Source organism: Arvicola amphibius, chromosome 5, assembly GCF_903992535.2.
Source record: "Arvicola amphibius chromosome 5, mArvAmp1.2, whole genome shotgun sequence".
Taxonomy (NCBI): domain Eukaryota; kingdom Metazoa; phylum Chordata; class Mammalia; order Rodentia; family Cricetidae; genus Arvicola; species Arvicola amphibius.
Genome location: NC_052051.1, coordinates 160232704 through 160246443, shown reverse-complemented (window position 1 = coordinate 160246443; position 13740 = coordinate 160232704). Strand labels below are relative to the sequence as shown.

General features: G+C 34.3%; 1 protein-coding gene across 1 annotated transcript in view; it reads left to right on the top strand.

Annotated features, from left to right (window-relative positions):
* The window catches only part of Dok6 (docking protein 6), a 309537-nt gene that overhangs the window by 118855 nt on the left and 176942 nt on the right, over nt 1-13740 (top strand). The window contains exon 3 of the mRNA XM_038331279.1: nt 5718-5832. Within this exon, the coding sequence (XP_038187207.1) occupies nt 5718-5832 (115 nt within the window). The remainder of the gene's footprint in view (nt 1-5717; nt 5833-13740) is intronic.

Sequence of the window (13740 nt, the reverse complement as noted above, 5' to 3'; positions counted from 1 at the left end):
CCCTAATGAGTAAAACACCTATAAAAATTGAAAATTGATTTGCCAAGTTTGGTCTAGAAGAATAAGAAAATATTTAACTCGATTCAGACTACTTACTGATACAACCTTAGAAAAGTATTGATCCAATTTATAGGAAAAAAATTATAGGCAAAATAGCAATAGCCACAGTTGACTTCAAGTGTTCTTCATTCAACTTTCAGTTTTATAATTCTTCAACTGTGTGACACCTTACATATACTGAATCAAAATAGCATATTGCGACTGCCAGGATCCAGAAGCAGAAAAGAGTATCAAGTTGTTGTGGTACAAGATAGATATTTGAGAGTTTTTAAAAAAACAGAACATTTACTTTATTGGGGAAACATTCTATTTTGAGGGTGGGTTTCAAGACAGGGTTTCTCTGTAGCTTTGGAGCCTGTCTAGAAGTAGTTCATGTAGACCATGCTATCTACGAACTCAAAGAGATCCACCTACCTCTGCCTCCCAAGTGCTGAGATTAAAGACATGCACCACCACAACACAGAAGTAACATTCTATTTTTAAAGTGCCACTTCTTCACCATGAAATGAGGTTACTACTACTTTTAAACATAAAAGTAAATGACAAAGTTTAATATCTAATATGTACTATGATATATTTGTTTGTAATAATATATATACTGATAAGAATTAATTTGGATAATGGGTATAATTTGAAGGTGTTTTTCTTTTTCACTTCACTTATTATTTAAACTATGTTTCATGCCTGTGATATTGCCACCCAAGAAGTCATACATTGAATGGAGTGGGGTGAGTTAGACGAGAGAGAATAGCGGTTAGAAGTTAGATTTGCTCAAACAAATTGTATTCATGTATGAAATTTTTACACAATGAAAAAATTAACAGAAATCTTCACCAGATCCTTTATCCTACCTTTTTAAATTCTGTCATTGCTTAAGATTTTATTTTTGTATTATGACTGAGCATCTTTTGGGTATATGCTCAAGAGTGGTATTGCTGGATCCTGAGGTATGTTGATTCCCAATTTTTTTGAGAAACCACCATACTGATTTCCATAGTGGTTAACAAGTTTGCATTCCCACCAACAATGGATGAGTGTTACCCTTACTTCACATCCTCTCCAACATAAACTATCATTGTGTTTTTGAATTTAGCCATTCTGACAGGTGTAAGATGATATCTCAGAGTTGTTTAGATTTGCATTTTCCTGTTGGCTCACGATGTTGAACATTTCTTTAATTGTCTTTCGACTATTTGAGATTCTTCTATTAAGAATTCTCTGTTTAGTTCTGTTTTTAATTTTTTTAATTAACCCATTTTTAATTGAGTTATTTGGAATTTTGATGTCTAATTTCTTGAGTTCTTTCTTTTTTTTATCCTCCCTCTCCCTTGAGTTCTTTATATATTTTGGAGATCAGTCCTTTGTCTGATGTGGGATTGTTGAAGATCTTTTCCCATTCAGTAGGTGCCTTTTTTTTTTTATTGATTATGTCCTTTGCTTTACAGAAGCTTCTCAGTTTCAGGAGGTCCCATGTATTTATTTATTGTTGCTCTCAGTGTCTGTGCTACTGGGGTTACATTTACAAAAACATATATTCAACTATATACATAGCAGCATTATTTATAATAGTCAGAACATGGAAACAACCTAGATGCCCCTCAAACTGAAGAATAAAGAAAAAATGAAATATTTCCAACTTCATCTTACTTGGAAAGTAATAACGTGATGTTTTCTTTAATGACATCTTGAATTTTGCATGCAAAACGATGGAACTAAAAACGCCATCGAGAGTGTGGTAACCCAGACCCAAAACGATGATTATGAACCTTCATCCTTCAACTGATGGAAACAGAGGCAGAGACCCACATCGGAGCACTGGACTGACCATTCAAAGTCCAGTTGAAGATTGGGAAGAATGAGAATATGAGCAAAGAGGTCAAGACCATGATGGGCACACTCACTGAAACAGTCTACCTGAGCTAATGGGCACTCAGCAACACCATCTGGACTGGGAAGGAACAAGCATAGGACCAAACTAGTCCCCCTGACTGTAATTGACAGTTGCTTGGCTGAAGCAGAGACTGAGGAGCCACTGGCTTTGGCACCAGGATTTATCCCTACGGCATGTACTGGCTTTTGGGAACCCATTCTCTTTGGATGGATACCTTGCTCAGGCTAGATATAGTAGGAAGGGCTTGGACCTTCCCCAAAGCAATGTGCTTTGCCCTCTCAGAGGATTGGATAGGAGGTGGGGGAGTAAATGGAGGGAATGGGAGGAGGGGAGGGAGTAGGAACTTGGATTGGTATGTACAATGAAAAAAGATAGTTTGTTTTCTTTTTTAAAAAAATTAAATTTAATTTAAAAAGATTTTATTTTTATGTGTGTGTGTGTGTGTGTGTGTGTGTGTGTCTGTGTGTTTGCACATGGGTGTAGTACCCAGAAGCTGAAATTATCAGAGGTTATGACCCATCTAATGTGGGTTCAGGTAGCCAATATTGTGTCTTCTGTAAGAAAAGTATGCACTGTCTTCTATATTCCTAGAGAAAAGGGTTATTTTTATTTTTGACATATGTATATATAAGCCAATGAATTACTTAAGGTATAACAACCAAATAAAAATAATATAGCACCAACTAGCAAAAAAAACTGTACTTTCATATGTTCATATTAAAGTGTTGGCTCTGGCACTTGTCAAACCTAAATATCTTAAGCTGCTGATCATTACATCTTTTGAGACCTAATTAACTTGAATTATTTTCAATTACAAGTTAACTTAGTTTATTTAAAGTAATTTATTTTAATTTTTTGATTGATTAAAATGTGATCAACATATTATGCCTTTTCTAGAAATTAAAAAAAAATCAATTTACAGAAATACATACGAAATTTTAAATAATAAAAAAATACTGATTTTAGTATTGGAAAATCCACTACTTCAGAAATGTACAGACTGTTTATAATTATTTTTATGTTGCATTGACAGCTTTTAGAATAATAATATAGAAACATTTATCTTTAATGCAGTACAAATTATTTTAAAAGTTATCCTCCTTTAAGTCAATACAGTTGAACACAATATGGTAAATCCAGATAATATTGATAGTGACTAATGAATGCAGGTTTTCAAACCTATTAGATCTTAACCTAAATAGTTGGGATTGAGACCCTTTAGAAAGCAGAATTTTATATTCCTTATCAGTGCTTTCTTATCATCTCTTTAAATTCTTAAGCAAAAGAGGTTAAGCCATCACACTGTTATCAACAACTCAAAAGCCTTAGGCCTGGGGTCTGCTTGCAAAGGATCCTGCATTTGTAAATGTAAATTTTCAAGTAGAGCAAGCCCTTTGTTTGAGCTGCATCAGCTGTCAGATTGCCTGAGGAGCTGATGATAAGCATCCCTTGGTACCCAGGACAGCTTTTCAAGTCTGTCCAAGATCTAAATTTTTGATTTTTGTTTTGACCACAAAAATATAAAGTTCACAATAATTTTCCGGTATTATTCTGTAAATAAAAGTACCTGTGAACGTCTCCTAAAAAGAGTTTTTTATATTATTTGTTTAGTACATGTAAGACATTTTACATAACACTCTAGCAGATTCTGGCCTTTATATTCACATTTTATACTAATTCTTAAGCAACACAAATTCATCATTGCTTTTAGACTCAGTTTTGATAATATTATTTGTTTAGGCAAAGCTAGTAATATTTAGAAATAGTATCTCTTTTTAAAAATAACTTTAATCTATTGCCTTAAAATAAAATTGGGTTTAAACATCTTTGAAAATTCGAGTTATATTTTATTTGATAATACACTTTGATGTGTGATTAAAATATAATATGTTTGTCACTGTTTCATAAAAAGAATTTTCATTTCTGTCCAAAAACTGTCATTCCTCAGAAATTATAACATATTTGTATACAGTTATTCTCACATGGAAAAGAAACTACTTTCAGATAGATGTGAAATAGGTAGAAGATTTATAAGTAGATGATGTACTGTGTATGTTTACATTGAAATACATGCTTTTACATAAAGACTTTATCATACTTGAAATAACTATTTCTAACATTTATATGATACATGTTAATCTTAAAATGACTGCAAGTAGAGAGAAAAAATATGAATAATGATTTATGAGAATCTGTAGGGTGTGACAGACCATGAATTGCATGTGGTATTGCAATTCGCTGCCCTTGAAAATCTTCAAAAAAAATCCACAAAAAGTAGAGAACAACTCTTTTAAAAGAAGAACTACATACTTTTATTTTGTACATGTCATTTTTATACGATATAATTTCAGGTTTTGGTCAGGTATTGATTACTTTAACTTCAGCTATACTGTGGAATCCTAATCAATATTACTGTGGCTACCTTCAAATATGAATGAGAAATATTGAAATATATGAAATATGTATATGCTTTATGCCTAAAGCACTACACAACTGATATCAATAGCTGTAAGTTTAACAGTTCTAAAAAAATCTAGTGGGCTTAATGTATTCTAAGTTATAAATGGAATTGAGTTTTTTTCTTTCATTAATTTTCTTCAAAACAGTTAAAACATGTAAAATAAAGTGAAAACTTTGTTTTTTTACAACTAAGTCAAAAGAGAGGTCTTTATCAAAGAAGATACTCCTTATGTTGATCCAGCGCTAGAGACCAATCGCTAGAGAAGTCAAGAATCTGGGCATTAGAACCAGACCTGGTTCACCTGTTTACCAGGCTAAATGGTACTGGACAGCTATATCCTCTGATCATCAAGTTTCTTTCCTTTTATACAATGATGGAGATAGTATCAGCTCATTAGCATGTCATCAATGTTTTATAATCAAGTTCAAGATCCTGGACATGCTAACAATCCTAAAGAGGGAAAGACCCATTTCTACACTGGTAATGTGGTTATTGAAATACAATAGAGGTGGAATCAGAATACACTACGTACACATGAAAAACTGTCAAATAACAAAATTTATTATAAATAAACAACAAAAGCATCATGAAAAAGTTCAGCATGCATCAATACCCCTACTTTGGGCTGAAATTTCATTCTCAAGTCCTTCACTGCTTTTGGTACTGGAAAACAAACAATAATTAGCTCTATGTCTTCGAGAATTATGCTTGTGAAAATGATTGGTACACAAATTTTTTAAAAAATATTCTTTCTCTGGAAGCTTGAAATGTTAAAATTGTGATTTATTCCATTGGCAGGTGTCAGATGCTGTGTGATCTAGTATTATCTGGAACTTGTATATTGGAAGGTGTTAGAGGAGAGACTTCTTGCTCAATCTCATCAATATTCAAAACATATTTAATAAGAACTCTCTTTGTACCAAATTGTTATTGCTTTCTGCAGATACAAATTTAATATCAGCCAGCCTCCATGAAGCTATTCTGCATGATCACTAGAGTATTTCAAATACAGCAACCAATATGAGTGATGGCTAAAACTGAAGGCCTAATAGAAGACATTATGTTTCGGTATTTACTGGTGGTGGATAGAGTCAATTCAGACTTAGTACAGTCACCTATTGGAAAGGGCTTAAGGGCATAAGGTAGTGATAATTGACCATTTTGTTTAAAACATTGTAATGTAGCACACATACCATATATTAATTTTTTTTCAGTAATAGAATGTTTGCTCAGCACATACAAGGCTCTGGGGGCCTATCCCCAGAATTTCAAAAGTAAAAAGAAAAAATATTCTTCTCTTTCAAGGTAACTGAACTGCACAACATCAAAAATATTACCAGACTGCCTCGAGAGACAAAGAAGCATGCAGTGGCAATTATCTTTCATGACGAAACGTCCAAGACATTTGCTTGTGAGTCAGGTAAGCAATTTCAGGCCCATCTACAGCTTGAGGAAATTGAGTTGCTTCAGAGACAATGACTCAGACAGATGAATCCACATGGAAGTCTGAACAGGTTGGCATATTGTAATGAGAATGTGCGGGGAACGCTTTGTAAGAAGTTAAGCATACTGGTATGCTGTAGAAACAGATGTTTTGGGTTTTAGCTATCTTGTCTTTGTCTGGAGCTAGTTCCCAGGTGGTCTGAGGTCTCCTAGGGTTTTGTTCAAACTTTGAGAATTTAGTAAACAAACCTGGGAGAAGTTCAGAATCACCATGTGACTTGCATTCTGGGTTTAGCAATGTTTAGCTGTGAAGCATTTCCTCGTGTAATAGCAACACTGCCATGAGAAAGCTCACCCAAGAGCAGCTCCCCAGACTAAAACAGAACTTTGAGCAATGCGTTGATTTCATGGAGTCTCAGTACTATAAGTCATTATAGTTTAGATTGAATTTTAGCAAGCTAGTTCATAAAATACTCTGACATTATGGAGACACAAGCAGTTTGTCGTTTGAAACTGCAGTATTTTTTTCATGGAGCAATCCCTGTGCAATGTGACGTATTACTTGGCTTATTGCCTTTTAAAGATTCAGTTCAGTGAAATGCTGCATTTGCTCTATAATGGATGTTTGCAGAAAAGATGCAGAAAAAGATGTCCAAGAGCTTTGAAAAATGTGAATTTAAAATAGTAGTGAAGCTTTTAGGAAGCTTTGATGTTATTATTAAGGGTAGATATAGCTAAAAATTATTTTAATTAATATAAGCTTATAGTATAAATACTAATAATGTCACTTTCCCTAACATGAATTGCTTACAATTTATCTAATTTTTTTGAACTTTGCAGGGCGGAATTGTATTTTATCAAACAGTTCATTCCTTTAACATCTTTACCCATCAACCCTTCTGGTATATTTCTTTTCAGTTGCCATCTGGCCTCATCTCATTTAAAACGGACTTTTTGAAGTTGCAAAGATGCCTGAGAATTGGTTAAATGAGAATTTATATGCTTTTGGTCCTGTTTCAACCTCATTGCTGAAATATGCTAGTGTCCAAAATCTTTCACCTTTCTGCCTTCTTGTCTAATTCCTCAAAACTCTCTAAGCATACAATTTTCCCTGAATTCATAAATATATAATATTTACAATATATATTAAGACTAATTACAAAAATTGTTTTCTACAAAAACATAAATATAACTTTCCTAATTTTATTTTCACTATTGTTTAGTATTGTCTATATTGCAATAAGCAGTATTGAGATGTATAAAGAAATCAGAGTTCAATTTCAGAAGAAATGATATTTAGCTTAATTTATTTAGCTAAAAATTTTATTAGGAGTTTTTGGAGAAAGATTAGTACACAAGTTTTGTTATTTAATTAATTAATGAACTCAATATAATATCTTTTTTACTCTGATATTATCAATGCTAGAGTAAAAATATTTGAAATAATTAAATGAATTTTATGATTCAAATAGCTTTAATCCACTCTCCAGTTTCCTGTCAGCTAGATTTTAAAGTAGTTTACAAATCATAAAAAGTTATACGATATTTTTCGTTTTTTAATTTTAATATTCTAAAATGTTGTGATGGTACATATTCCTTGGTGTATAGATGTGAATACATGTATGTATATAGAATTGTATGGCATGTTCCACTAAATTGCAACATTCTCTAGGAATGGCAATATTTGCTCCAGGAGAAAAAGGGAGGCTAATGAGCATCAGTAGATAAACTAAAGGTCACCAAAAGTCACAAGTGAAAACGAAAAAATAAAAACTTAAATGATTATTGAGGGCTTTATCCGATAATGTAAATGGGAGTAAACAGTTATTGGGAATGAAGACTCACATCAGTAAAACAGAGAAAAGACATTCACACTGTGGAGCAGCTTGTACTATAGGAAACTTCAGAGTTGCAGTTTCAGAAGAATTCACCCATTTGGGGGTGAGCTCTCTGGTGTTACTTTTTGAGTAATTGTCACTTCTTGTAACAACTCACCCAAACCCTTGTTAGCAAGCTCGATAGAAATATTCAGTGGTCCACCAAATTTGGCATTGTTAGAATAATTACTTTGGTCTTCAGGTGCTCTCTTTTTTGGGATAAGTTAACTTATGTATGTCTCAACTCCTCAGCAAAAAAAAAATTCTGTCATACAGTTCATAGACACATATGTGTGCATAGGAATCAATTACATGCCAAGGACCCTTGCTGCTCCAGCCATTCTTTCCCATCACCACGGTCACCTCCCTTGTCTGATAAAGGCTAAATGCCACAGGGACGGAGGACAAATAGATATCTCCTTGTACTCTTATATTCAAAGACATTTTAATGAGTTTGTATTAAACAGATACTGCACATGTGTTCGGTGTATGCTTCATCCACACGCCTAGACTGAAAAAATCCAACTTCTTCAGGTCTCAATACTGGTACATTGACTCAGAAAAATTCGTGCTCAGCCCCATGTGTGCATCTGAACTTTTTGGAGTCTCGACCTTGAAGTGAGGATTACATTTTAACTCCAGTAATTAGGGTAGCAAGGTATCCAGGGATGAACTGTGAGCATCACATCAGTGCATAAGGCTCAGCGTCATGAACAGTTATCTCAATTAATTCACAAGTGCATTTAACAATGTTCAGGAATGCCATAAAATTAGTATTTAATATGAAATGGCCAACTATACACAGAATTTAAAACTTGGTTTTAAATAGCTAATTGAGCCTATGGAGGACTGGCTAATTCTAGTACTAAAGGCAGGAACTAGTCAAGATGAACTCAGAGCATCATCTTTCAGAGCTGAAAAATACAGACAGAATTGATTAATTAATTAATTCAATCAATCAATCAATCCAAAGAAACTCTTAAAGGAGCACAAGTTTGGCAAACCACATCACTTGAGCAGCAAAGAGAAACAGAATGGGATTATTACTCCTTATAAATATCATGAGGGTGTGTTGATGTAAATAAATATTTAAATAAATTGCTGAGCAGAGATAGATAAATTTACCAAGCAGAAGAATCTTTAGTTAGAAAGGTACATGTAATCCTTTACTTTTTAAGTATGAGGTATTGGCTGTGATTTTATTCCAAAGAGAAGTGTGACAGAAAGAGTAACATCATAATGAACGAGAGCGACATTCTTTCTTAACCAAGTTATCTGGTAAGGATCTTGGTGAGACGTCCTTTGTTATAATGTGGAAACCCCAAACCATGCCTCACAGTCTTTGTCCTAACAAAGTGTGTGCCAAGTGTAATCATAAGGGGAAAAGTCAGATAAATTCAAATGCTACAACATACTGCATTCCATCTTTTCCAACATTTAAGACCTGCTCTATGAAATGGAACCCATACCTGACACTGCTTAAATATTTTAGTCCTGACAGCTTCAAAATCTAGGGACACATCCACAGTAACACCATTCTGAGTCACACAGGCTTCACATTTGCAGTTCCTCTCTGCTTTTCTCCAATTTTCTTTTGAAATCCTGCCCATCGTTTTTTTATTATTGAATGTCTAGTGTATGCCACTCATAGTTTTTAAACTTCTGGTGTGTGCTCATTTGTTTTATAAATATGTAGCATGTGCCAAGTACTCGTATATGCTTTAGATTGGAATGAACATTAAAGAGATTAAATTAAAAATTGATTACTATATAAATACTAGGACTGGAAACTGAAATATATATTTCAAATTTCAATATATATATTTAACAAATGCATTTTAATTTTGCATTTTTAAAATAACAAAATGATAGTGATGTACTACAGCAGCAAAAGTTTAAAATATTCAGGAATGACTGTCAAGCTGGGTATATATAACAGAAACTAAAAAGTTGCGAAGAACTAAACCATGCTTTTTACCTGAATAAAAACCCACAATATTAAAATAGAAATTGCTTCTATGTTTGTTATTTTTTAATTTTTTTCTTATTTATTCTTCTTTCATTCAATACATTCCTACCACAGCCTTCTTTCCCTCACTCCTCCCAGTCCCCCCCTCTCACCTCTTCCCCAGAGCCAGTGCTCCTCCAAACAGGGCTTAACAAGATGCTATAAGACTAACCACAAACCCTCGCATAAAGACTGAACAAGACAACCAAATAGGAGGAAAAGGATCCCAAGAGTAGGTAAAAGTTTCAGACACCCCAGTCCCACTGTTAGGACTCCCACAACAATACCAAGCTAAACAACGAAAGTATTCATGACGAGGACCTGGCACGATTAATCATCTAGGTAACACAAATCAAAACCATGTGTCACATAAAACCTTTCCAGGTGTTTCTTATTAGAAAAAGAAGGGTGAGAAAAGACACATGCCTTAGAGAACATGGAAATTGCACATGTTGACAAGAATGTGCTACATGGGAGATCATGTTGTTTCTCCATTACACAATAAATAAAGAAAACAGCATATCACACCCCATAGACATACAGAGTTATTATTCATATTAAATTAAGAATGAAACTACTCTTTCACCTAATAGTTAAAACCAGGATCTCAAAGAAATTAGCATTCCGAAATCTGTTATAGTCATGAGGTGAGAACAAGTTAAATATCTATCAATGGACAAACAAAGAAAGATTAATGTCTAGAGACATGGCACACAGTGGATGAAGTGCTTGGTAGGAAACCATGAGGACCTGGTTTTAAGTCCTCGGCCATCAGTAGTGTTGCATGTCTATAACTAAAATAAACAGACACAGGAAAGGGTTCCTCCTTCAAAGATTCTACAATGCTCGTTCTAGATTACAGACTATTTTATGTTTATAATAATAGGACCAGCTGAAAAGTAAGACAGTAAAACAACAAATATATTTTCATGACATTAAATGATTAAATACATGATGTTATAAGTTCAACATGTTTAATAACAAGATCAACATATTCAATAACAAGAGCGCTTAATTCCACTTGGCAACCCCCAAAGAAGGCCACAAGCTTCTTTTAAATGGAGTTAGGGGAATTCCAGGGAGGAGGGATTAATCTGGGACTAATTGGTGGAGAAAAAAATAGTCTGGGGGCTGATTGGTGGGAGGTCCTAGTGGATGGGGACCTTCCAGCAGCAGGATAGGAAACTTATCTTTAGTTTCAAGGAACTGGGGGGAGAGAGCCTGCTGTGCCAGCAAAGGGACTTTGAGGGCCTGACAAGCCAGCAGAAGGGGAAGGCAGTAGGGGTGCCTGCTGATTGGTTGTTCTTAAATTGTGGTTTTCCTGAGGGCTGTCTGTTTGTCTCTGTACCATGTTAGTTAAGGGAAACTAAGACCTGGTCTCTAAGAGACCCTGTCTTGGCTCTGGTCTGTCCCCTTCCCAAGCTCTCTTAGCTTTAAAGATCAAAGCTGCTTGTGGGTATAGCAGAAGGATTCTTCTGACTCCAGTGATTTGAGTCATGAACTATTCATTGCTTGGGGGATCACGAAAGACTTTCTGTTTACTGATTCTACAAAGGGTAGCTTGAACTAAGTAGGAATAATCTGTATTGCTAGCCACTCCATTGTTTCAGACTTCTGTAACTAGTTTACAACCATCAGCTTCTTAGCCAATCCAGTAAGAGGTATCCAAGAACTTATTAAAATAACAGAGTGGCCTGATATGATCTGCATAGTGTGGGAATTGGGGGAGTTATACAAACTTAAATTATTATCTTATACTTTTATTTAAATTATATTTCATACTCATTTAATATTACCTTCTCATACAAATTTAAATTCTTTGGATAATTTCTGGGCACAATTTGGTCAGGTTGACAGGATAATCAAATTAGAAAGAAAACTGATATGAAAAAGTAAGTTTATTATTCTTTTTTTTAGTTTGTAGATTCTGGGCTCTGGTGAATACATGATGTCCATGAGAGGGAGACTCATTCAGAAGTAATCTCTGAAGAACAACTACAGTCAGAATAGGGACGGACTAGTTCTCTCTGGAACCAGGGCAACTAATATAGTTTCCCTATAAGGGGCTTTTCAAAGTGGATCCTTAGAAGGAGAAAGGAGTCTCTGAAGCATAGTATATAAAATCTCAATGCATCCTGCTGGAATCTCTCACTGGACAGCATATCAGAATATTCTAGAATTTTATGACAGCTTGAGAGTAGGACCTAGTATACACCATTAAAATTTTGCCTTATTCTCCTAACTCAAGCAGATTTTTTTTTTTCAGTTTTAACCTGGTGTTATTTTGGTGAACATCTGCTAAGTCAATGATGGATGTCATCTATACCAGTAACCCATGCCAACTCACATTGCTACATTTCCAGCTACATGACCATTATTCCATAATTCATACAGGTTACTTTCATTACTCGTCTCTAAGACAGACAGGTAAATCTCCCCAAAGGCAGCAGAGCTACACAAAGTAATTATAGAATGATTTATTCCATGCATAAGAATTTGAAAGGTATGTTTTATATTTCATAAATAACAAATATATGGTTCTGATAGAGAGAGCAGAGGAGAATTGCCATGTGCATTTATAACTTTCGGACATTAAGAAAATGTATTTTCACTTTATTTTCCAGAGTTTATATAACAAATATTGCCTCTGAGTTTAACATTGAAGGTTTAACATAAGCTACTAAGTTTTATAGATCTGTACTTTTCTAAGGAATCAAGCTATCTATAATTGAGTCATTTTTGTTGAAATCTTTGAAGCAGAAAAAAATGGTTTGAATATTGTTAAGAAGAAAAAAAAACTTTTTCAGCTGAAGTGTTGATGAGGTCTTTAATTTGCTTTTTTACAGTAATAATGTACCTGGAAAATTCACAAGGATATGTAACACCGTCATTTCAAATTTCTAGAAAACGTTTGACAGTATTAATACAAGAAATATCAAGACTGAGTTTATTTCTGCCAACCACTGTCTTATAAGAATATGTGTGTGTGTGTGTGTGTGTGTGTGTGTGTGTGGTGTGTGGTATGTGTGTGTGTGTGTGTTTTCTTTTTGTGAGACAAAGTCTAAGTAACCTTGGGTGGACTGGAACTTACTACATAGACCAGGCTCCTCTCTCTCTCTCTCTCTCTCTCTCTCTCTCTCTCTCCCCCTCTCTCTCTGTCTCACTCTTCTCTCTCTTTGTCTTTCTCTGTCTCTCATATATGTGTATATAGATATATATGATGTGTGTATATTATATATTCATACAATGCACATACATATTGTTTAAAACTCATATACAGTGTTTTTGAGTGAATTTCAGTGGAGATGAAAAGTATTCTGCGTATTATGGTAAAAATTATAAAATTTCTTTGTCCTTTAAATAGAACATTTTGGAAATGGGAAGTTAATGGAAATATTTAAGAATAGTCTAGATTTTTTAACTTTTTGAACATAATTGTCCACATCTTTCTCAACTCAGAGCCTTGGGTAAGCTAAGCAAACATTTTATCACTGAGACACATATACACAGCCCCATATACGTATTTTTTCATAATATTGGCAAAGATATTTCTGATTATCAAAAGTTATAGGCCATTTATAAAATGACATCAATAATTTTGCAACGAAAAATCACAAAATGAAAATTACAATGTCTTAAGTAAGTCATAAGAAAGTCAAAAACAATTCTCAGTTTATAGATCTGGCAGGTTGTGAAGCAGGTGTGGATGGGGCAAGCGACTTACTAAATTAGACCTGGAGAAAGAGGTGAAATGTACAGTTTGGTGGAGAAAATTAAAGTTCAGCATACAGGAATAAACAGAGGTGTTAAAGTTCAGCATACAGGAATAAACAGAGGTGTTATAAGAAGGTGATGTTAAGAATATTTCCAAAGTGAATAACCTGCATCAGGGAGTAACTGCTCATCTCTGCAATAAACACGGGGCACCACTGCATTTCAGCAGCCATGGGAGCAGAGTGGCAGAGTGTACTGTGGTCCAATACACTGAGGAAAGGGCCTT